A 25,097-nucleotide genomic window follows, 5' to 3' on the forward strand; every position below is an offset into this window, starting at 1 on the left:
TTGTCAAAGTACACATTTATTCATATACCCAAAGTTAAATTGACTAGTAATTTTTATGGAGAAGGCAATGGCACCCCACTCCAGTACTCTTGCCTGGAAAATCCCATGGACGGAGGAGCCTGGTGGGCTAAGGGTCAGACACAACTGAGCGACTTCACTTTCACTTTTCACTTTCATGCATTGGAGAAGGAAATGGCAACCCACTTCAGTGTTCTTGCCTGGAGAATCCCAGGGACTCAGGAGCCTGGTGGGGTGCCGTCTATGGGGTCGCACAGAGTCGGACACAACTGAAGCAACTTAGCAGCAGTAATTTTTAAAATATAAGTTAATCAACTATATTTGAATTTTTTAAAATGTAAATTTTTAAAATAACCATTAAGGGAAATATCAGTAGCGGGATACATATACACTCAAAGTGTCGACTTAAAAAAAGTACTTAAAAAGAGTTGCGAGTTAAGTTTTATTGGGGGCAAAATGAGGACTATAGCCCTGGAGATAGCATTTCAAATACTCTGGGAAGCTGCTCCAAAGAGGTAGAGGGAAGGTCGGTATATATGTGATTTCGGTGAAGAGATGGGTATATGCAATCAAGCACGTGTTTTTGCAGAAGATTTTGCTAGTCACGAGGGAACAGGTATCACCATGAAGGAATTTAGTGCTTTTCTAGATATGAGGAGATGCAAGAATTGTGCTCCTAAAATCTGCTCCTGAAAATATCTATCTGAAGACCTGTTCTGCCAGTTTTGCCAGAGCACGAGTGCCTCCTTTGGATCTCCACTCTGAATACCCATCAGGTGGTGTTGAAGGCCAGCAGCTACAACAGCAGGAATGATTTATTTAATCCTTGTAGGTAGATGGCAAGTGCCAATGGAAAGTGCCAATCTGTCGTTTTTCAAAACATCTCTGGTGACAATATTTTGGAAAAAAAACTTTGTATGTCTTCAAGCAGCATTCTAACGTTAGGATTTATCCCAAAACGGGAAGTTTTGTGCTCAGAGTCTGTAACACTGGAGAACAAGGAAGTATATATTCAGGAACAAATGACAATTGTCTATCCATTTAAAAACTTGTGAGTGGAAAACAAAAGCACGAAAAATTTACTGATAGAATTCTGCTGCATGGGAAAAATTCAGCCTATACTATTGACATAGCATGGTCATAATTTGGTATTTTAAGAGAAGCAAATGACCTGTTTTAAATGATTAAAATTTGAAAATATGTACCCAGAGTTATAAATGAACTGTCTATTAAATTGTGTGGGATAGGATTTTTTTGTTTTTTTGTTTTTTTGGTTGAGGAGTTTGAGGGATCTTGGTTCTGCAGCCAGGGTTTGAACCCTGGCCACAGCAGTGAAAACGCCGAGTCCTAACCGCTGACCTGCCAGAACATTCCCAGTGTGGGATAAGAATTAACAAAGTTTTTTTTATAGAGGAAAACTAAAAGCATCTTCCCCCTAAGGAAGCCTTCTGCCAGGTTTCAGCTTCCAGAAAAGCTGCATTTCAGTTATCCACAAGGGAGAAGCCAAGAAATGTAAATCTCGAAGTATTCATTTAGAGGAACAGCTCAGCTGCAGTGAAAGATTTATATTAAAAATAACATCTGCGCACCCATTCCTATTTAATAATACCACATACAAAGTACCCCGAAGACACCCCGCTGGCCCACCCAGCACAACCCTGCCGGACCCAAACCCCGCCTGCTCGAGGCACCGCCCACATCCTCCCATCCCCCACATGCCCGCCTACTGGCGAGGTCTGGCGGCTGCGCAGCCGCAGTAGCTGCCACGGCCGCTCCTAGCCCGGGGGATCCTGGGACGAGGCCTTTCCGGAAGGACCGGCTCGGCGTTGGGGCCTCGGCCCGTGTTCCAGGCCCAGGCTCGTGTTCCAGGTCCTTGCTCCAGGACGGGCCGGTAGCCGCGGCGACGCTCAAAGGGCGGCGGAGGGCGCGGCGGGCCGCTCTCTGAGGTGCCGGCCCTCGCCGTCGAGCGAGACGCCGGGCCGCAGGACGTGGCGGCACCTCCCCCTTGGCCCGGAGCAGAACTGCGGGAAGAAGAGCAGCGCAGGCCGGACCAAGTGAACCGGGTCACTTAACTGCCTCAGGTGATGAATCATCTACACAGTAGTCAGATTTGAGGTCCACAGCCCTCTGGGGCCAGCTGCAGAACAATTTTCAATGTGGGACTGTTGTGTTCTGAGGCGTGCTGCAGTGACAGTTTGCCCTTGATAAGGAAAGCGAACTCTCTTGCTCTTGGGACATCCTCGTTCCCTTTAAAGCTTTCCAGTCGTAACGTCTTTGTCCGGCATACATCTTTGTGCAAGAGGAAGGCGTTCACATGAAAGTGTCTCTTGGTAACGGTGAAATGGGCGTCTCCGCCCATTTACAGCCTTGCAAGGCAGGAACCACACGTTTTTTTACCAGCAATACTCACAGTTCGGTGGTATTGCAAGGTTTTGATCAACTTAGAATAGAAGGATTGCTTTGTGATGTGACTCTGGTACCAGGTGATGGAGATGAAATCTTCCCTGTTCATAGAGCTATGATGGCGTCCGCTAGTGATTACTTCAAGGCTATGTTCACAGGTGGAATGAAAGAACAGGATTTAATGTGCATTAAGCTTCACGGGGTGAACAAAGTTGGTCTGAAGAAAATTATTGATTTTATTTATACTGCAAAGCTTTCTCTTAATATGGACAATCTTCAGGACACTCTTGAAGCTGCCAGCTTTTTGCAAATCTTGCCTGTTTTAGACTTCTGTAAAGTGTTTCTTATTTCAGGAGTCTCTTTAGATAACTGTGTTGAAGTTGGACGGATTGCTAACACCTACAATCTTATAGAAGTAGATAAATATGTCAATAATTTCATTCTGAAGAATTTTCCTGCCTTACTGAGCACTGGAGAGTTTCTAAAACTCCCTTTTGAACGGCTTGCCTTTGTGCTTTCTAGCAATAGCCTTAAGCACTGTACTGAACTTGAGCTCTTTAAGGCTGCCTGTCGCTGGCTAAGGTTGGAAGATCCTCGGATGGATTATGCTGCAAAATTAATGAAGAATATTCGATTTCCACTGATGACACCACAGGATCTCATCAATTATGTGCAGACAGTAGATTTTATGAGAACAGACAATACGTGTGTGAATTTGCTTTTGGAAGCTAGCAATTACCAAATGATGCCGTATATGCAGCCAGTGATGCAGTCAGATAGAACCGCCATTCGATCTGATTCGACACACTTGGTTACCTTAGGAGGCGTTTTGAGGCAGCAGCTGGTTGTCAGTAAAGAACTACGGATGTATGATGAGAGGGCTCAAGAGTGGAGATCTTTAGCCCCCATGGATGCTCCTCGTTATCAGCACGGCATTGCTGTCATTGGAAACTTTCTTTATGTAGTTGGTGGTCAAAGTAATTATGATACAAAAGGAAAAACTGCTGTTGATACAGTTTTCAGATTTGATCCTCGATATAATAAATGGATGCAGGTTGCATCATTAAATGAAAAGCGCACATTTTTTCACTTGAGCGCCCTCAAAGGACATTTGTATGCTGTTGGTGGGCGAAGTGCAGCTGGTGAGCTGGCCACTGTAGAATGTTACAATCCAAGAATGAATGAGTGGAGCTATGTTGCGAAAATGAGTGAACCCCACTATGGCCATGCTGGAACAGTGTATGGAGGCTTAATGTATATTTCAGGAGGAATTACTCATGACACTTTCCAAAATGAGCTCATGTGTTTTGACCCTGATACAGACAAATGGACACAGAAGGCTCCAATGACTACAGTCAGAGGTCTGCATTGCATGTGTACAGTTGGAGACAAGCTCTATGTCATTGGTGGCAATCACTTCAGAGGAACAAGTGATTATGATGATGTTCTAAGCTGTGAATACTATTCGCCAACCCTTGACCAGTGGACACCAATTGCTGCCATGTTAAGAGGTCAAAGTGATGTTGGAGTTGCTGTCTTTGAAAATAAAATCTATGTTGTAGGTGGATATTCTTGGAATAATCGTTGTATGGTAGAAATTGTCCAGAAATATGACCCAGAAAAGGATGAGTGGCACAAAGTTTTTGACCTTCCAGAGTCACTTGGTGGCATTCGAGCTTGTACTCTCACAGTTTTTCCACCTGAAGAAAATCCTGGGTCACCTTCCAGAGAATCACCTCTTTCAGCACCTTCAGATCATTCTTAGGACCAAGGTGTAAAACCTTTGCAGTGCATCAAGGATGATCCCATAATTCCCCTTCAGTTGTATCTTCTTACAATGATTGGTACAGTTATTAGATTAAAAAGGTAATTGATGTTATTTGTATTGTTTGGCTTAGTATGTTTATCAAATGGTTAACAAATGTATTCTGCAAATGTATGTATTCAACATAGCTACTTTAACAAATGTAAAAAGCAGAAAAATGATAGATATCTTTTTGTGGTGTTGTGTAAGGTAAAGTGTAGGTGATTGAAGTAAATGTATAATTATGTTCATTATGCATCAAAGTTGAAAGTTTTCATCTTTGACTACAAAACATCAAAGGGAGGATGCCTGCTATAACCTAAAATAATAAACAAAAAAGGTCACCAAGCCTTATTAGCTGCTTCCCTCTTTTCATGGTTTGTGACATAGCTGCTGACTCACCAAATTGTGTGGGTACATTCAGAATATGTGACAATTCTTTGGCAGACTGGAGGAATATTAACTCAAAAAATAGTATAACCCCAAGTCAGGGTTTCATATCTCTTTCTGGGGAGAGGAAGAGAGAAAATACATTACCACACACATACATATGTATATACATGCATATACATATATAATTTTTAAATTGATTGGCACTTCAGCTATAGTAAAATTGTAAATTTAAACTCTTCTACGTAGCAGCTATTTCTGTTCAAATGGGAATTCACTACTAGAGAATAAATGTCTATGTAGTCTTACTGCAGTGATGTAGATAAGGACGTAAACATTAAATTATTAATAACAACCAAATACGTCATTTGACTGAATTGTTACTATAGATGAAACTTAACTTTTCCTGCTTGTATGTTGTTTTCTGTAGAGTTGCCTTTATACAGATTATTTAGCAGAGTTCAAGTCTCAGAGAATTGCTTTTGCTCAGTAAATTTAGACTCTGCTACTTTTCACCTTTGTGATCAGTAAAACTTATGAAAAAGACAAAAGCATGCTCAACAAAGCTGTAGGTTTTTAAGTTCAGTCTCTCAACTTAGTCATTCTGACATAACTATTTGATTGATTTGAGGTGGTTGCTGTGGTGCTGCTCCAGCCCATGTGCATCCTGAGCTTTGTGTGATCAGTCTTGAGGCTGTGATCTGAGCAAGTGGAAGATGTACTTTTGGCATCACATCAGAAAATGTCCTTTTGGCTATGTCTGAAGGACAGGACCAACTTCAGATTCCCTAAGAAGCCAGCCATAGAAAGCCTAGGACACTGTTGTCTTGCAGGCAGTACTAAAGTATATCTTCAGCCTCTTCAATACCAGAGGCATCCCTACTGGTTGAGAACGACAAGGGGAGACCTTAATGGGACCTTACCAGAAGTGGAATCATATGAGTCCTCTGAAGTGAGTGATTCTGAAGAATCTGAAGAGGTACTTCCCTGGAATAATTGCCTGCCTGAAGAAAAAATTTACATATATATTTATATCCCTGTCATAGTGTAAAGAGATTGTCATAGTGTAAATCAGAAACAACCTTGTTATTGACCATCTCAGGAACCAGAACGAAAGGAATTGGCTTCAAGGGATCTGAGCCTCACTGCCCTTTTCATTTTAATGCTTTAATGATTTCTGCATTGGCAGAAAATTTCATACTTCCTATTTTTTTTAATGACTCAATTTTTTATTACTAAATATAGCACATTTGAGTACATTTAGAAAATAGAAAAAGTAGAAATTATAATAACTTTGTGCATCAAATAAGCAAGAAAGAGCATCTCAGTTATTTCCTTAATTACTAATTAGGTTAAATATTTGCATTTTTCAGTAGCTGTGTTCCTCTTATAATCAAATGTTAATGTCCTTTGCTCTTGTAATACCTATTGGAGTTGCTTTCTTTTTCATATCAAGTTATAGCATCTCTTTATATAATAAATATAATTTAACTGGCATTTGCTTGCATTGACTTTTTTCTCTGTCTGTTAGAAGTTTACAAGACAGGGCATTCAGTTAATTTTTGAGATCAAATTTGTCCATCTTTTGTATTTTGACCTTTTGGGTATAATTTTGCCAAGTTTCCTTTATTTTTTATGTCATTTTGATATATTACTTTTTTGGTGCTAATTCTGACATGCTGAAATGGTACTGTTCTGCATAAGCTTTTCTCTTTTCTTTGTTGAGAAAAGGTTTCTGCCTTCTATTACATTTGACCCTGTTGTTTTGTAATTAAATATTATTTATCCAGGTAAGTTAACTGTTCCACCTATACCCCCTACCTCCAGCCTCACACATCCCACCTCTCATCCTTTTACTTTATAATTTTCTGCAGTTTACAGGTCTCTTGATAATCATAAAACAACTCACTGGTGCTTTGCTAATTAAATATATTAAATCTGGCATTCCTTCCTTACAGATATGGAAATTTTAGGTGACTGAAATGATTGGGGTGATACCTGTTTTAACAAGCTGATAGTTTTGGTTTTTTAAACAGAAAATTTAGACTGTAGAAAAATATTTCAAAGAGGATAAAAACTGTAAGCATATAAAACATTTTGTTAAATTTTAATTTCTTGTTTTAGTTTTTCTGATAGGGTCAAAAGTTGACTTTTGTTAAGTCTCCTGATTATAAAAATAATTTGTCTGTTACAGTAAGTTGTTTAGTCGCTAAGTTGTGTTTGATTCTTTGCGACCCTATGGACTGTAGCCCACCAGGCTCCTCTACCCGTGGGATTTCCCAGGCAAGAATACTGCAATGGGTGGCCGTTTCCTTCTCCAGAGGATCTTCCCAGTCCAGGGATCAAACCCACGTCTACTGCACTGGTAGGTGGATTCTTTACCACTGAGCCACCAGGGAAGCCCTATGTAAGTGTAAGTACAGGAAAATAAAAATGACCAGAAGGTATAAATTATCAATGATTCCACATTCAAAGGTAACATGTTAATACAAGATATATTGTGAATTTACCTATGTACAAAGTGAAAGTTGCTCAGTTGTGTCTGACTCTTTGCAACCTCATGGACTTACAGGTCATGGACTTGTCCAGGCCAGAATACTGGAGTGGGTAGCCAGCCGTTCCCTTTTCCAGGCGATCTTCCCAACCCAGGGGTCAAACCCAGGTCTCCTGCATAGCGGGTAGATTCCTTACCAGCTGAGCCACCAGGTAAGCCCAGGAATACTGGAGTAGGTAGCCTATCCCTTCTCCAGCAGATCTCCCCGATCCAGGAATCAAATCAGGGTCTCCTGCCTGCATTGCAGGGACTCTACAGACATTTGTCAAATATATTGCAAATATGCCAAACCTTAAGCTAAAATCTGGATGATGAAGTAAGTTCAACTTCCAGAGACACACACTGCTATTATTATGGCTTTCTCCAAGTTTTCTGAAATCTATATGTAATTAAATATATTTAAAAAATCTATATGTATTAGAAAGTAGTATATAAGATGTTTTTTCCTTAATTATCAAATGCATGTGCATTAAGAAAAACATTGCATTTATAAACCAGATTAATGTCCATACCTAATTTTTTTCCCATTTGCCTAGAGTAGTATTTCTGTACTTTACCTGCAAAGTAAACATATTTAATCATGTTCCAATTTTTCTGGTTTCTAATTAAAATCTTGTTCTGATTATAAAGATAAAATATACACCTTCAGAAAATTTCACTCAAAACTACCAAAACATACTATTGAGAATTCAAAGCAACATTCTGTCCACAGCTCAACTGAAAGACCTTAGGGTAAGTTAACCTCTCAAGGTTCATCTTCCAGTTTGTCCATGGGATGGATGGTACATGTTAATAAATGTATCTATATTAGAATTATAAGGAGATAATAATTCAAAGTGATTAGCATAAAACATATACAGAGAAGCATTAGGATAGTTATTACTAATTGACCTTGTACTACATCATGTTTTACTTTAATTTTGTCTTAATGATTTTCACAGATTCTTTTCTTTGAAAGTGTTAAATATCTATACCATATTTTATCCATGAATATGCTTTCATATATTTCCTTATGGGTTATATTTAAATATCTAACCCTAATTTTTTATCATAAATTAAGCAAGATTTAATACTCTTTCATAAAACTTTTTCCATCTCTATTGCCCTGTGATAAATTCTAAGTGAAATCTGAGTGAAATAGTGTAGGCTCTTTTACGCTTTTGAAAAATATTTCCAGGAGTGTGTGAATATGTGTTTTCACCAGAATGTGTTTAGTGACTATTTCAAAGGAAATCTTTGCAGTTCTGATTATTTACAGTTTGTACTTATATTTAATTATTGAAAACTGTGAATTTTTGTTTATTGAGCCTGTGCATTTTTTTTCATATGTGAATTATTTATTCCTTTCTATTGTTTTAAATGTTCTATTAGCTACAACGAATTTTCTCCTCAGTGTCATTTTTATGGGAACAGGGCTGTTCAATTTTTAAAATTCAGTTATAACTGGCATTTTATTATATTAGTTTCAGGCATACAACATAATGATTCGATGAAAGTGAAAGTGTTAGTCTCTTAGCCATTTCCTACTCTTTACAACCCCTTGGACTTTGGCCCACCAGGCTCCTCTATCCATGGAATTCTCCAGGCAAGAACACTGGAGCCATTTCCTTCTCTAGGGGATCTTCTGGACCCAGGGATTGAACCCAGGTCTCCTGCATTACAGGCAGATTCTCTATCATCTGAGCCATGAGGGAAGCCCAAAACATCACAGCTAGCAGAGGATGGTTATAGTATATATTATGAAATGATCACAAGCCTAATTAACTTCCATTACCACACATAGTTATACACTTTTTTCTTGTAATGAGAACTTTTATCATCTGTGCTCTTAGCAACTTTCAAATATTTAGTACAGTATTACTAATAGCCACCATGCTGAACATTATACTCTTGGGACTTATTTGTACCTTTGATCGCCATCTTCAATTTAATAGTCAAGTATGTCTGTCTTTTTTGTATTTTGACCTTTTAGTGATAATATTGTAGTTTTTGTCCATAGTTCTCATGTCACATTCCTTGTCCTTTATTTTATTGCTTTGTCAGTGCTTATTTTTAATGTGCTCAGGTAGCATTTACTGCTTGTTTCTTGTTCAAATAGCTTTTCTCTTTTCTGGTTGAAATGAAGATGAATTTTGAAAATTCTTTTATATTAAGAATATTATCTTATTCCCATCTTTTTTCTCTGAGTATATGTCTTACACAAGGTATTTCTTATATTGTAGTGAAATTAGTTTTTCCTTTGTCATTTTTTTTTTTTTTTTGGAGTATCTCCTAGTACTTTTATTTTTTAAATTTTATTTTTAAACTTTACAAAATGGTATTAGTTTTGCCAAATATCGAAATGAATCCACCACAGGTATACATGTGTTCCCCATCCTGAACCCTTCTCCCTCCTCCCTCCCCATACCATCCCTCTGGGTCGTCCCAGTGCACCAGCCCCAAGCATCCAGTATCATGCATGGAACCTGGACTGGTAACTCGTTTCATATATGATATTATACATGTTTCAATGCCATTCTCCCAAATCTTCCCACCCTCTCCCTCATTTTTTTAATGCTTTCTTTGCATAATTTTCCTCATCATGTGATGATGTAATTACCCTGGTATTTGATGTCATTGTTATGGATATGGCTTTTTAGCTTTTCACTAGTTTTCTGTTTCCAAGTTGTTATCCAGTTGTTTCACAACAACTTTTTGAATAATCTTTACTTTCTCACTGAATTTTTATGCTTTTTAAAATCATGTAGTAGAATCTTATTTATAATATGGGCACACTGGGGTCTTTTTCTTCAGTTATAGTGATCTTTTATTCACGTTGTCTTTGGCATGTAGATTGCTCTTTTGAATGGAATTTTGTTTTTATTGTGTTTGTTTCATAACTTAAAGCACTGGTTAATACTTTCAGCAGATTTTAGGTGTAATACAAGGCATTGTGCCTTGTAGGTAATTTTAACAGGGATAACTCTAGAATTAGAATTTAGAATTCCTTTGTTAAAGACAGATATTCTTGGTCTTGTTTTTGAAATATCTATCCTGCATTAACTGGTAGTCTTTAAAATGAGGGAATAATATTTGCATCACAAATACCAAAATTTATTGAGGGGGGCAACTTGTTTTCATACCAGATACTGAAAAAGAGTGTTTTTTGTTTTCCACTGTTGGATTAGAAAATACTCTCCTCGATCACTGATTATCAATTGGCATAGTTTAGAAAGCAGTTTGGCACGAGTAGTAAAAGATTGTCTTCCAACTTTCTCATATCTTTTGAACATTAAATGTATTTCCAAATTAGTAATAATAAATAAGCCCCCAAATGATAATCTCAGCATGATACTATTATTATTGATATTTCCTTTCTAATGTGACCCCCCTCAGACCTTCCATAAATACTTTTAAAAATGAATTTTTTGGAGTTTATCCTCCCTGATTTTGATACATTATATCTGTTGCTGGTATTCGCCGTTAAAGCATATATTTAAATGGTGGAGTGATGGTTAAAAAAGACTTAGATATTCACTAAAGATGATTGCATACACTGCAGAATTGTTGATGTTGTGGTCCTTAAATGTACTAATAATAGATCAGTCAGTTCAGTCGCTCAGTCGTGTCTGATTGTTTGCGACCCTGTGAATTGCAACACACCAGGCCTCCCTGTCCATCACCAATTCCCAGAGTTCACTCAGACTCAACATCCATCAAGTCAGTAATGCCATCCAGCCATCTAATCCTCTGTTGTCCCCTTCTCCTCCTGCCCCCAATCCCTCCCAGTATCAGGTCTTTTCCGATGAGTCAGCTCTTCACATGAGGTGGCCAGAGTACTGGAGTTTCAGCTTTAGCATCATTCCTTCCAAAGAATACCAAGGGCTGATCTCCTTTAGAATGGACTGGTTGGATCTCCTTGCAGTCCAAGGGACTCTCAAGAGTCTTCTCCAACACCACAGCTCAAAAGCATCAATTCTTCGGTGCTCAGCTTTCTTCACAATCCAACTCTCACATCCATACGTGACCACAGGAAAAACCATAGCCTTGACTAGATGGACCTTTGTTGGCAAAGTAATGTCTCTGCTTTTCAATATGCTGTCTAGATTGGTCATAACTTTTCTTCCAAGGAGTAAGCGTCTTTTAATTTCATGGCTGCAGTCACCATCTGCAGTGATTTTGGAGCCCAAAAAAATAAAGTCTGACAACTGTTTCCACTGTGTCCCCATCTATTTCCCATGAAGTGATGGGACCAGATGCCATGATCTTCGTTTTCTGAATGTTGAGCTTTAAGCCAACTTTTTCACTCTCCTCTTTCACTTTCATCAAGAGGCTTTTGAGTTCCTTTTCACTTTCTGCCATAAGGGTGGTGTCATCTGCATATCTGAGGTTATTGATATGTCTCCCGGCAATCTTGATTCCAGCTTGTGCTTCTTCCAGCCCAGCGTTTCTCATGATGTACTCTGCATAGAAGTTAAATAAGCACGGTGACAATAGACAGCCTTGACATCCTCCTTTTCCTATTTGGAACCAGTCTGTTGTTCCATGTCCAGTTCTAACTGTTGCTTCCTGACCTGCATATAGGTTTCTCAAGAGGCAGGTCAGGTGGCCTGGTATTCCCATCTCTTTCAAAATTTTCCACAGTTGATTGTGATCCACACAGTCGAAGGCTTTGACATAGTCAATAAGGCTGAAATAGATGCTTTTCTGGAACTCTTTTGCTTTTTCCATGATCCACTGGATGTTGGCAATTTGATCTCTGGTTCCTCTGCCTTTTCTAAAACCAGCTTGAACATCTGGAAGTTCACAGTTCATGTATTGCTGAAGCCTGGCTTAGAGAATTTTGAGCATTACTTTACTAGCATGTGAGATGAGTGCATTTGAGTGGTAGTTTGAGCATTCTTTGGCATTGCCTTTCTTTGGGATTGGAATGAAAACTGACCTTTTCCAGTTCTGTGGCCACTGCTGAGTTTTCCAAATTTGCTGACATAATGAGTGCAGCACTTTCACAGCATCATCTTTCAGGATTTGAAATAGCTCAACTGGAATTCCATCACCTCCACTAGCTTTGTTCATAGTGATGCTTTCTAAGGCCCACTTGACTTCACATTCCAGGATGTCTGGCTCTAGGTGAGTGATCACACTCTCGTGATTATCTGTGTCATGATCTTTTTTGTCCAGTTCTTCTGTGTATTCTTGCCACCTCTTCTTAATATCTTCTGCTTCTGTTAGTTCCATACCATTTCTGTCCTTTATCAAGCCCATCTTTGCATGAAATGTTCCCTTGGTATCTCTAATTTTCTTGAAGAGATCTCTACTCTTTCCCATTCTGTTATTTTCCTCTATTTCTTTGCATTGATCACTGAAGAAGGCTTTCTTACCTCTTCTTGCTATTTGGAACTCTGCATTCAGATGCTTCTGTCTTTCCTTTTCAACAAGAGTCTGAAATGCAGTACTTGGATGCAATCTCAAAAACAACAGTATGATCTCTGTTCATTTCCAAGGCAAATCATTCAATTTCACAGTAATCCAAGTCTATGCCCCAACCAGTAACACTGAAGAAGCTGAAGTTGAACAGTTCTATGAAGACCTACAAGACCTTTTAGAACTAACACCCAAAAAAGATGTCCTTTTCATTATAGGGGACTGGAATGCAGAAGTAGGAAGTCAAACACCTGGAGTAACAAGCAAATTTGGCCTTGGAATATGGAATGAAGCAGGGCAAAGACTAGTAGAGTTTTGCCAAGAAAATGCACTGGTCATGGCAAACACCCTCTTCCAACAACACAAGATAAGACTCTACACATGGACATCACCAGATGGTCAACACCGAAATCAGATTGATTATATTCTTTTCAGCCAAAGATGGAGAAGCTCTATGCTGCTACTGCTGCTGTGTCACTTCAGTCGTGTCCAACTCTGTGCGACTCCATAGACGGCAGCCCACCAGGCTCCCCCATCCCTGGGATTCTCCAGGCAAGAACACTGGAGTGGGTTGCCATTTCCTTCTCCAATGCATGAAAGTAAAAACTGAAAGTGAAGTCGCTCAGTCATGTCCGACTCTTAGCGACCTCATGAACTGCAGCCTACCAGGCTCCTCGTCCATGGGATTTTCCAGGCAAGAGTACTCGAGTGGGGTGGGAGAATCTCTATACAGTCAACAAAAACAAGACCAGGAGCTGACTGTGGTTCAGATCATGAACTCCTTATTGCCAAATTCAGACTTAAATTGAAGAAAATAAGGAAAACCACTAGACCATTCAGGTATGACCTAAATCATATCCCTTATGATTATACAGTGGAAGTAAGAAATAGATTTAAGGGACTAGATCTGATAGACAGAGTGCCTGATGAACTATGGACGGAGGTTTGTGACATTGTATAGGAGACAGGGATTAAGACCATCCCCATGGAAAAGGAATGCAAAAAAGCAAAATGGCTGTCTGAGGAGGCCTTACAAATAGCTGTGAAAAGAAGAGAAGTGAAAAGCAAAGGAGAAAAGGAAAGATATAAGCATCTGAATGCAGAGTTCCAAGGAATAGCAAGAAGAGATAAGAAAGCCTTCCTCAGCAATCAATGCAAAGAATAAAAGATAGTTCCTCTATTTTCTTGGTAACAGTTTTGAACAACCATTTTCCGGGGGTTTTGATGTTATTCTGCCATCTACTGGTTGAAATTTTAAATCCTTATGTAGATAGATGACAGAATATGTAGGCTTTTTTAAAAAACAGTAATGAGTGTATATGAAAGTTCAGAGTCTTCAGGTCATACTTAAATAAATGAATACGAAATCCCTATGGTAACCTTGGTGTACAGAGAGGGTCAGATAATCAGAGAATACATATTTCCCCACCCCCTCCATGGTCTCATTAAAATTTTTTTCGATTGAAATATAGTTGATGCTATTATATAAGGTGTACACAATTTTAAAGGTTCAGTTCAGTCGCTCAGTTGTGTCTGACTATTTGCGACCCCATGAATCGCAGCACGCCAGGCCTCCCTGTCCATCACCAGCTCCCTGAGTTCACTCAAACTCACGTCTATGGAGTCGGTGATGCCATCCAGCCATCTCATCCTCTGTCGTCCCCTTCTCCTCCTGCCCCCAATCCCTCTCAGCATCAGAGTCTTTTCCAATGAGTCAAGTCTTCACGTGAGGTGGTGAAGTATTGGAGTATTGGAGTTTCAGCTTTAGCATCATTCCCTCCAAAGAAATCCCAGGACTCATCTCCTTCAGAATGGACTGGTTGGATCTCCTTGCAGTCCAAGAGACTCTCAAGAGTCTTCTCCAACACCACAGTTCAAAAGCATCAATTCTTCGGCACTCAGCTTTCTTCACAGTCCAACTCTCACATCCATACATGACTACTGGAAAAACCATAGCCTTGACTAGATGGACCTTTGTTGGCAAAGTAATGTCTCTGCCCTTGAATATGCTATCTAGGTTGGTCATAACTTTCCTTCCAAGGAGTTAGTGTCTTAATTTCATGGCTGCAATCACCATCTGGTGTACTCCATTTAGTTATATAAAATATTGCCCATATTCCCTGCATTGTATGTCCTTGTGGCTTCTTTATACATAATAGTTTGTACCTAGCCTTTAATCCCCTATCCCTTGTATTACCCCTTCCCCCTTCCCTCTCCCCACTGGTAACCACTAGTTTGTCTTCAGTATCTGTGAGTCTGCTTTTTTTGTGTTATATTCTCTAGTTTGTTGTGTTTGTTAGATTCCACGTGTAAGTGATATACACTCTGTCTGACTTCACTTAGCATAATGCCATCCAAGTCCATCCATGTTGCTGTAAATGGCAACATTTTCATTGTTTTTATTGGCTGAGCAGTATTCCATTATATATAGATATCACATCTTTATCCATTCAACCCTTGATGGACTTAGGTTGTTTCCATATCTTGTCAGTCATAAAACTGCTATCTACATTGGGATGCATATATTATCTTTTTGAATTGATGTTTTTGTTTTTTCTGGATATGTAATGCTGGGTCATATGATAATTCTATTCGTAGTTTCTTGCATTTTGTAGTATTTTGAGAAACCTCCATACTGTTTTTTCCTGTGGCTGTACCCATTTACATTCCCACCAACAGTGTACAAGGATTCCATTTTTTTCCACATCCTCACCAACATTTGTTATTTGTATTCTTTTTAATGATAGCCATTCTGACAGGGTTGAGGTGACATTTCATTTTGGCTTTGATTTCCTTTTCCCTGATAATTAGCAATGTTGAATATCTTTTCTTGTGCCTGTTAGCCATCTGCATTTCCTATTTAGGAAAAATATCTGTTCAGTTCTGCCCATTTTTTAATCAGGCTGTTTTTTGATGCCAAGTTTTATGAACTGTTTATGTATGTTGAATATTAACCCCTTATAGGCCTTAAGGGGTTAAGGAATTAACCCCAAATCATTTGTAAATATCTTCTACCAATCAGTAGGTTGTCTTTTCATTTTGTTGATGGTTTCCTTTGCTGTGCTAAATCTTTTAAGTTTTATTAGGTCACATTTGTTTATTTTTCCTTTTATTTATTTTGTTTTAGGAGACAGATAAAATACTGCTACAATTTATGTCAAAGGGTATTCTGCCAGTGTTTTCCTCTAGGAACTTTATACATTTAGGTCTTTAATCCACTTTGAGTTTATTTTTGTATATGATGTTAGAGAATGTTCTAATTTTGTTTTTTTATGCATAGCTGTCCAGTTTTTCCCACTCCGCTTACTGAAAAGACTGTCTTTTTGCTAATGTATATTCTTGCCTCTTTTATCAGATTAATTGACTGTAAGTACTTCAGTTTATTTCTGGGCTCTCAATACTTTTCCATTGATCCATGTGTCTTGTTTTTGTGCCAGTACTATTCTATTTTGATTACTGGAGGTTTGTAATACACTGTGAAGTCAGGGAACATAATTCCTCTAACTCCATTCTTCTTTCTCAAGATTGTTTTGGCTGTTTGGGGTCTTTTGTTTTCATACAAGTTTTAAAATTATTTGTTGTAGGTCTGAAAAATGCCCTTGGTATTTTGATAGCGATCACACTGAATTGTAGATTCCCTTGGATAGTTTGGTCATTCCAACAGTATTAAATCATCCAGTCTAAGAACACGGTACCATCTTTCCATCTGTGGGTCTTCAGTTTCTTTCACCAGTGTCTTATTAATAAGTTTCTGAGTACAGATCTTTTACCTCCTTAGATAGGTTTCAGTTCAGTCCAGTTGCTCAGTTGTGTCCGACTCTTTGCGACTCCATGAATCGCAGCACGCCAGGCCTCCCTGTCTATCACCAACTCCCGGAGTTCACTCAGTCTCAGGTCCATCGAGTCAGTGATTCCATCCAGCCATCTCATCCTCTGTCCTCCCCTTCTCCTCCTGCCCCCAATCCCTCCCAGTATCAGAGTCTTTTCCAGTGAGTCAACTCTTCGCATGAGGTGGCCAAACTACTGGAGTTTCAGCTTTAGCATCATTCCCTCCAAAGAAATCCCAGGGCTCATCTCCTTCAGAATGGACTGGTTGGATCTCCTTGCAGTTCAAGGGACTCTCAAGAGTCTTCTCCAACACCACAGCTCAAAAGCATCAATTCTTTGGCACTCAGCTTTCTTCACAGTCCAACTCTCACATTCATACATGACCACAGGAAAAACCATAGCCTTGACTAGATGGACCTTTGTTGGCAAAGCAATGTCTCTGCTTTTCAATATGCTGTCTAGGTTTGTCATAACTTTTCTTCCAAGGAACAAGTGTCTTTTAATTTCATGGCTGCTGTCACCATCTGCACTGATTTTGGAGCCCCCCCAAAAAAAGTCTGACACTGTTTCCACTGTTTCCCCATCTATTTCCCATGAAGTGATGGGACCAGATGCCATGATCTTCGTTTTCTGAATGTTGAGTTTTAAGCCAACTTTTTCACTCTCCTCTTTCACCTTCATCAAGAGGCTTTTTAGTTCCTCTTCACTTTCTGCCATAAGAGTGGTGTCATCTGCATATCTGAGGTTATTGATATTTCTCCCGGCAATCTTGATTTCAGTTTGTGCTTCTTCCAGCCCAGCATTTCTCATGATGTACTCTGCATAGATAAGTTTATTCCTAGGTATTTTATTTGTTTTGATATGGTAAATGGGATTGTTCCCTAAGTTTGTTGTTCTTATAGTTCATTGTTAGTATACAGAAATGCAAGAGGTTTCTGTGTATTAATTTTGTATCCTGCAGCTTTACCAAATTCATTGATTAGCTCTAATAGTTTTCGGTGGCATCTTTAGGATCTATGAATAGTATTGTGTCATCTGCCAACAGTGACAATTTCAATTCTTTTCCAATTCAGGTTCCTTTTATTTCTTTTTCTTTTGCTGTGGCTAGGACTTCCAAGACTGTTAAATAAAAACAGTAAGAGTGGGCATCCTTGTTTTGTTTCTTCTGATCTTAGAGGAAATTCTTTTAGCTTCTCACCATTGAGTATGATGTTAGACGTCAGTTTGGCATATATGGCTTGTATTATCTTATGTTCCCTCTGTGCATTTTCTGGAGAGTTTTTTTGTTTTGTTTTGTTTTTTTCATAAATGGATGTGAATTTTGTCAAAAGATTTTACTATCTCTACTAAGATGATCATATGGTTTTAATTCTTCAGTTTTTTTAATGTGGTATATCACATTGATTTGTGGGTATCGGAAAGTCCTTGCATCTCTGAGATAAAATCCTACTTGATCATGGTGAATGATCCTTTTACTGTATTGGATTCAGTTTGCTAGTATTTTTTGAATATTTTTGCAACTATGTTCATCAGTAATACTGGCCTGTAATTTTATTTTTCTGTGGTGTCTTTCTTTGGTTTTGGTATCAGGGTAATGCTGGCTCCATAGAATGAATATGGAAATGTTCCTCTGAAATTTTTGAGAATAGTTTGAGGATAGGTGTTAACTCTTCAGATGTTTGGTAGAGTTCACCTGTGAAGCCACCTGGTCCTGGACTTTTTTGTTTGTTGTGAATTTTTAAAATTATTAGCTTAATTTCACTACTGGTAATTGGTCCGTTCATATTTTCTCTTTCTCCCTGATTTGGTCTTGGGATATGGTACTCTTATAAGAATTTGTCCATTTCTTCTAGCATTTCTTCTAGGTTGTCCATTTTACTGGCATATAGTTTGTAGCTGTCTCTTAAGATCCTTTGTATTTCTGTGGTCTGGGTTGTAACATCTTCGTTTTTCATTTCTCAGTTTATTGATTTAACCGCCGCGCCACCCCCCCCTTTTTCTTAATGAGGCTGGCTAAAGTTTTTCAGTCTTGTTTATTCAAAGAACCAACTCAGTTTCATTGGTCTTTCCTTTGTTTTTTAGTCTTTATTTCTACTCTGATCTTTTGCTTCTACTAACATTGGGTTTTTGTTCTTCCTCTAATTCCGTTAGGTGTAAAGTTAGGTTGTTAAGATTTTTCTGTTTCCTGAGGTAAGTTTGTATTGCTGTAAATTTCCCTGTTAAAACTGCTTTTACTTCATCTCATAGGTTTTGGAGTATCATGTTTTCATTTTCATTTACCTTTAAATATATATTTTTTTAATTTCCTCTTTGATTTCTTCAATGATCCACTGGTTGTTTAGAGTGTCTTGTTTAGCTTCCACAAGCTTTGTTTGTGTGTTTGTGCTTTTTTGCAGTTGACCTCTAGTCTCATTTTGTCTAATAAGTATTGCTACTCTAGCTTTCTTCTGACTTCCACTTGCATGGAATAACTTTATCCATCCCCCCACTTTGACTGTGTGTCTGTAGATCTGAATGAAGTCTCTTATAGGCAGCATATATGTACAGGTCTTATTGTGTCCATTCAGCCACTGTATGTCTTTTGATTGGAGCATTTAGTCCATTTGCATTTAAGATTATTATCAACATGATATCCTTATTGCCATTTTGTTAATTGTTGGGGAGTTTTGTATGTCTTTTTTTCCCTTTTGTTTTCATGATTTGATGATCTTAAATGTTGTTTGGTTTTCCGTTTTGTGTGTGCATTATGGATGTTTAATTTTGTGGTTCCCATGAGGTTTGTATATAGCAATTTATATATTATAGCAGCCCCCAGGTGACTCAGCAGTAAAAAGCCTGCCTGCCAAGGCCAGAGACACAAGAGACCCAGGTTTGATCCCTGGGTCAGAAAGACCCCCTGGAGGAGGAAATGGCAACCCCCTCCAGTATTCTTGCCTGGAGAATCCCATGGACAGAGGAGCCTGGTGGGCTACAGTTCATGGGATCCCAAAGAGTCCGACATGACTCTTTTATATAGCAATCTATATATTATATACATACATGATTATTTTGAGTTGCTGGTCTCTATTTCAAATGCATTGTACTTTCCTCCTCTCAGTTACTGTTTTTGGTATGTTTTATATAGTTATTTTGTGTATCCCTTAACTGCTTATTTGTAGATACAGATGATTTGACTACCTTTGTCTTTTAACATTCCTACTAGCTTTGTGCTTGGATGATTTTCTACATTTACTGCATGCTTGCCTTTACTAGTGAGCTTTTTCATTGCATAATTTTGTTTCTAGTTGTGGCATTTATTGTGTGTTTTTTGGCATAGAAAAGTTTCTTTATTGTTCGTAAAGCTGGTTTGGTGGTGCTGTATTCTTTCAGCTTTTGCTCATCCATGATGCTTCACCAAATCTGAAGGAGAGCCTTGCTGTGTATTCTTGGTTGGAGCTTGTTCCCTTTCATCACTTTAAATATATTGTGCCACTCCCTTCTGGCCTGCAGAATTTCTGCTGAAAAATTACCTGACAGTCTTAGGGGATTCCCTTGTATGTTTATTGTTTTTCTCTTACTGCTGTTAATATTCTCTTTAATTTTTCTCATTTAAATTACAATGTCTTGGTGTTAATCCTCTCTGGGACTCTGCTTCCTGAACTTACATGACTGTTTCCATCCCCAGGTTAGGGAAGTTTTCAATTAGGATGTCTTCAAATATGTTCTCAGCTCCTTGTTCCCCTCTCCTCATTCTGGGACCCCTATGATGCAAATAATTAGTGTGCTTATTGTAGTCCTAGAGGTCTCCAGCTCACTGGTTCATTTCTCTGTGTCACTTGGTCTGTTTTTGATTCCTTCATGTATATTTTCCATTTCAGTTATTATGTTCTTTATATTTATTCTTACTGTTAAAAAATTTCTAACTTCTCTGTGCATTCATTCTTCTCCCAAATTCTTTGATCATCTTTACCATCATTACCCTGAACTCTCCTTGGTTAAGCTGTATATCTACTTCATTCTTCCTTCGTCTGGAACATATTTCTCATTTTGTCTGTTCCTTGCAGAAGTGGCCTTCTCTAGGAGACATCTTATGCATTCTAGCAGTGCAGTCCCCTCTCATTTCCTATGCTATATGCTCTAGGCATTCCCCTCCACCCCCCACAAGGGTGGTGTGGGTCCTTGATTCTGGCAGGCGGGCTATGTGGGGAGTCTGGTAAGCTTAGTTAGCTCCTATTATGGTTGGTTGCCATGCCTTGCCTGGTTCACAGGCTGCCAGCTGCTAGTTGATGGGGCCTTGTCTCTTTTCAGGACCCCAGGGGCTGCAGGGCTAGTGCTGGCTCACTGGTAAGCGGAGCCAAGGTCCAGAAGACTGGGGCTGTTGCCTGCCCACTGGTGATGGGCTTCATGCCAGGTCTCAGGGTAGGTCCTCAAATTAGTTCCAGACTACTGGCAGGCAAAGCCAGATCCTGGAGTCAGGCTGCAGGGCCCAGAGATCCCAGAGCTGGTGTCATGGGGGATGGGGGTGTGGTTCCTGACACAGTTGGGTATGCGGTGTCCCTAAGCTTGTTTTGACATGCTGGTGGGCAGGGCCAGGGCCCAGCTTGTCCCAGGGCATGGTGTGGCTAGCTGTGGGTAGGCTGGGTCCACTGGCTGCAAGATTGTGGTTTTGAGTCTGAGGTCTGGTACCCCTCTCCCCCACCTCCCCTTATACAACCTGTCCACTGTAATCCTACCTAGTAAGTTGTATGGCCTGAGGTATCCCAGCACTGGCCCCTAACAGCTGTTGGGTGGGGCCAGGTCTTGGCACTGATGAGCTAGAGAGAGGATCCCACAACAGTGCCTGCCCATCCAGTGTCCATGTGGTAGAAGGAACTCCCAAGTATGGCTGCTGCTGATGCCTGTGTCCCCAGGGTCAGCTGCAGCCACCCACTCCGCTACCTCTCTGAGAGACTCCCTAAGACCAACAGGTAGGTCTGGCCCAAGGTCCTGTCAATTTTCTGCATTTACCCTGGGTCTCATTGCAGAGAGATTGTGTGCCCTTTAAAAGGGGAGTCAATTTTGTGAGTCCCAAAGGACTGGGAGAAATAAGCCCCACTGACCTTCAAAGCCAAATGCTCTGGGGACTCAACTTCTTGGTGCAGGACCCTCAGGCTGAGGAGCCCAACGTAGGGCTCAAAACTTACTCCTATGAGAGAACCTGTGCAATAGAACTGTACCAGTTTGTGGGTCTCCCATCCCAGGAGGGGCGGTATGGAACATGACTATATCCGAGTCTGCCCCTCCTTCCCAGTCACACTGTAGTTTCTTTTTTATGTCTTTAGTTGTAGAAGATCTCTTCTGGTTGGTTCTGGTCTTTTTCATTGACCAGGTTGTTCTGCAGGTAGCTGATTTTGGCATGCTCGTAAGACAAGGTCTGTCTACTCCACCTTCTTGGCTGTAGCACAAAAATACAGATTTAAATTGCCTTGGCTTTTATCTTATTGATAAATTCATATAACTTGAGTTTGATACAATTCTGAAACATATCATCTGGATTTTGAGTATTCACACCCATTACTATGTGGCTTTTTTTTTTTTAAAAATGAAGCTTCAGCTTATAAAGTATCACATTAAGAGTAAATCTTTTAATTGCAGAAAGGATTTAATGTGCAAATATCCAGGTATAAGTAAACTTGGTAAACTTATACTATCATAAGGGCTTTTTATATTGCTTTGCCCATGCAGATGCTAGGATCAGGTCACTGCTCTAGCCACAAAGCTTTCATCCAGCCCAGACAGCAACATGTACATAAGAACTCATGTGTGATAGAGAGTGGCTTCTGGACCAACTGATCCAAATTATTTTTAGTACCATCCCTGGGCTCCAAGGGAGAAGGCAGTGGCACCCCACTCCAGTACTCTTGCCTGGAGAATCCCATGGATGGAGGAGCCTGGTAGGCTGGAGTCCACGGGGTCGCTAAGAGTCGGACACGACTGAGCGACTTCACTTTCACTTTTCACTTTCATGCATTGGAGAAGGAAATGGCAACCCACTCCAGTATTCTTGCCTGGAGAATCCCAGGGACTGCGGAGCCTGGTGGGCTGCTGTCCACGGGGTCGCACGGAGTTGGACACGACTGAAGCGACTTAGCAGCAGCAGCTGGGCTCCAAGAAAGCCTATTTTTTGGCTAGGGAACTACCCACTTCCCAGGTGGCACTAGTGGTAAAGAACTCACCTGTCAATGCAGGAGAGGAGTGTTTGATCTTCCTGGGTCAGGAAGATTCCCTGGAGGAGGGTGTGCCAGTCCACTCCAAAACTCTTGCCTAGGGAATCCCATGGACAGAGGAGTCTGGCGGGCTACAGTCCATAGGGTCCCAAAGAGTTGGACATGGAACAACAGACTGGTTCCAAATTGGGAAAGCAGTACGTCAAGCCTGTGTATTGTCACTCTGCTTATTTAAACTATGCAGAGTACATCATGTGAAATGCTGGGCTGGATGAAGCACAAGCTGGAATCAAGATTGCCAGGAGAAATATCAATAACCTCAGATATGCAGATGACACCACCCTTATGGCAGAAAGTGAAAAGGAACCAAAGAGCCTCTTGATGAAAGAGGGGAGTGAAAAAGTTGGCTTAAAAGTCAACATTCAGAAACTAAGATCATGGCATCTGGTTCCATCACTTCATGGCAAAGAGATGCGGAAACAGTGACAGACTTTATTTTGGGGGGCTCCAAAATCACTGCAGATGGTGACTGCAGCCATGAAATTAAAAGACACTTGCTCCTTGGAAGAAAAGCTATGACCAACCTAGACAGCATATTAAAAAGCAGAGGCATTACTTTGCCAACAAAGGTCCGTATGGTCAAAGCTGTGGTTTTTCCAGTAGTTATTTATGAATGTGAGAATTGGACTATAAAGAAAGCTGAGCACCAAAGAATTGATGCTTTTGAACTGCGGTGTTGGACAAGACTCTTGAGAGTCCCTTGGACTGCAAGGAGATCCAACCAGTCCATCCTAAAGGAAGTCAGTTCTGAATATTCATTGGAGGGACTGATTCTGAAGCTGAAACTCCAATACTTTGGCCACCTGATGCAAAGAACTGACTCATTGGAAAAGACCCTGGTGCAGGGAAAGATTGAAGGTGGGAGGAAAAGGGGGACGACAGAGGATGGTTGGCATGGCATCACTGACTCAATGGACATGAGTTTGAGTAGGCTCCAGGAATTGGTGATGGACAGGGAAGCCTGGCATGCTGCAGTCCATGGGGTCACAGAGTCGGACATGACTGAATGACTGAAGTGACTTAGCATACACGCAGGGAACTATCCATTTCATTTGTCTCCAAAACATTGTCTCAGAGCAAAATGTTCTAGTACTGAGCATTCTCTCCCTCAAGTGACCTCTTAATTATGCCTCCTGAAGGCTGTCAAGAATGCACTTAGCTCATAGATCTTTGCGAGATATAAGCTTGTCCTCCTGTTCTATTTAATACAGTATTAGAACAAGATGAATATAAAGCTGCTGGTGGCAGTTAAAGTCTGTTACCTGAGCTCAGTTGTTTCACTGTATATACAGGCCCTTCTCAGTTTTAAGTTCACGTAGTATTTCTAGCTCTTTACTAGTCCGTCTTCCAGAAGGCTCTGACTATAGTGGTAGTTTCTCATTCTTTGCCTCATTTCACCCAACAGCCTATCAGCAGACTCTATGTGTGTGAGTGAGGGACAGGTCTAATTTCTACTGACTGAACTTTTATTGAGAAGGACTGTTTATCACTTAGAAGCCAACACATTCCAGTCAGGGATTAGTGATCAATAAAACACATTTCTTCATACTAAGCAGAGTGTTTGGTTATTGAGCTCTCCATCCTTCTCCTGATAACACTGTTCACAAACCTTCCATGTATGCTCAAAGGTATCACTTACACTCGGAGAATGGGAAAAAAGGGTTTTCTGACCTTCCAAGCTGACTTTCCATTAGTGAAATAACCTGTGCCCTCAACTTTTCCTACTTTACCTGTAAGGGGAAAGGGTTATGGATTCCACTTAAATTGTCCACTTAGTTTACTTCTCCGGTATTAGTATCTGCACTTCTCATTCACCCTCACCACTTACCTCGTAGTACAATCTCTTACCAGCCATGTGCAACAGCTTCTTTATGTGTAAACTGAGCTGAGAAGTGTCTCCTCTTGGCCCCCAAACTGAGTTCCAGAAATGTGTTTTTACATATCCTCCTGGGCACTTGCATCTGGTCAAAGCTCCCAGTAGACAACCTGCCTGTTTGGAGTATCTACTGGGACACCATAGAGAATCCCTATCAAGACCTAAGCAGCAATCAGGATTGTAACTTTTGAGAATGACATAAGTCTGCTGATGCCTTGGTCCTGTGCAGAGGTGTTAGCAGCAAGGGGACTTGTTCAGGACAGTGACAGAGCTAGAATCATCTTACTGTTGTTTAGTCGCTAAGTCATGTCTGACTCTTTTGTGACCCCCATGGACTGTAGCCCAGCATGCTTCTCTGTCCATGGGATTTCCCAGGCAAGGATACTGGAGTGGCTTGCTATTTCCTTCTCCAGGGCATTACTGCACTAACCAGTCTTGAACTACAAACAAGTCACCAGCTGGATGTTTTCTTTTTAAAAGTCAGTAAAACTGACCATTCTTCTGTCCATAATCTCACTTCCCTGGGGTAGTTAATACTTCACAGATGTTGCTAGACCAAAACCATTCTGTTTGGAG

At 40.1% G+C, this 25,097-nt stretch overlaps 1 protein-coding gene across 1 annotated transcript; it reads left to right on the top strand.

The window, feature by feature from the left end:
- Nucleotides 1–1,820: 1,820 nt before the first annotated feature.
- KLHL9 (kelch like family member 9) lies at nt 1,821–6,112 on the top strand. The gene has a single exon (XM_027549135.1). It carries the CDS (start codon nt 2,333–2,335, stop codon nt 4,184–4,186), a length of 1,854 nt encoding a protein of 617 aa, XP_027404936.1. The 5' UTR covers nt 1,821–2,332; the 3' UTR covers nt 4,187–6,112.
- The last annotated feature ends 18,985 nt before the right edge of the window (nt 6,113–25,097 follow it).

Source organism: Bos indicus x Bos taurus, chromosome 8 (genome assembly GCF_003369695.1).
Source record: "Bos indicus x Bos taurus breed Angus x Brahman F1 hybrid chromosome 8, Bos_hybrid_MaternalHap_v2.0, whole genome shotgun sequence".
Taxonomy (NCBI): Eukaryota; Metazoa; Chordata; class Mammalia; order Artiodactyla; family Bovidae; genus Bos; species Bos indicus x Bos taurus.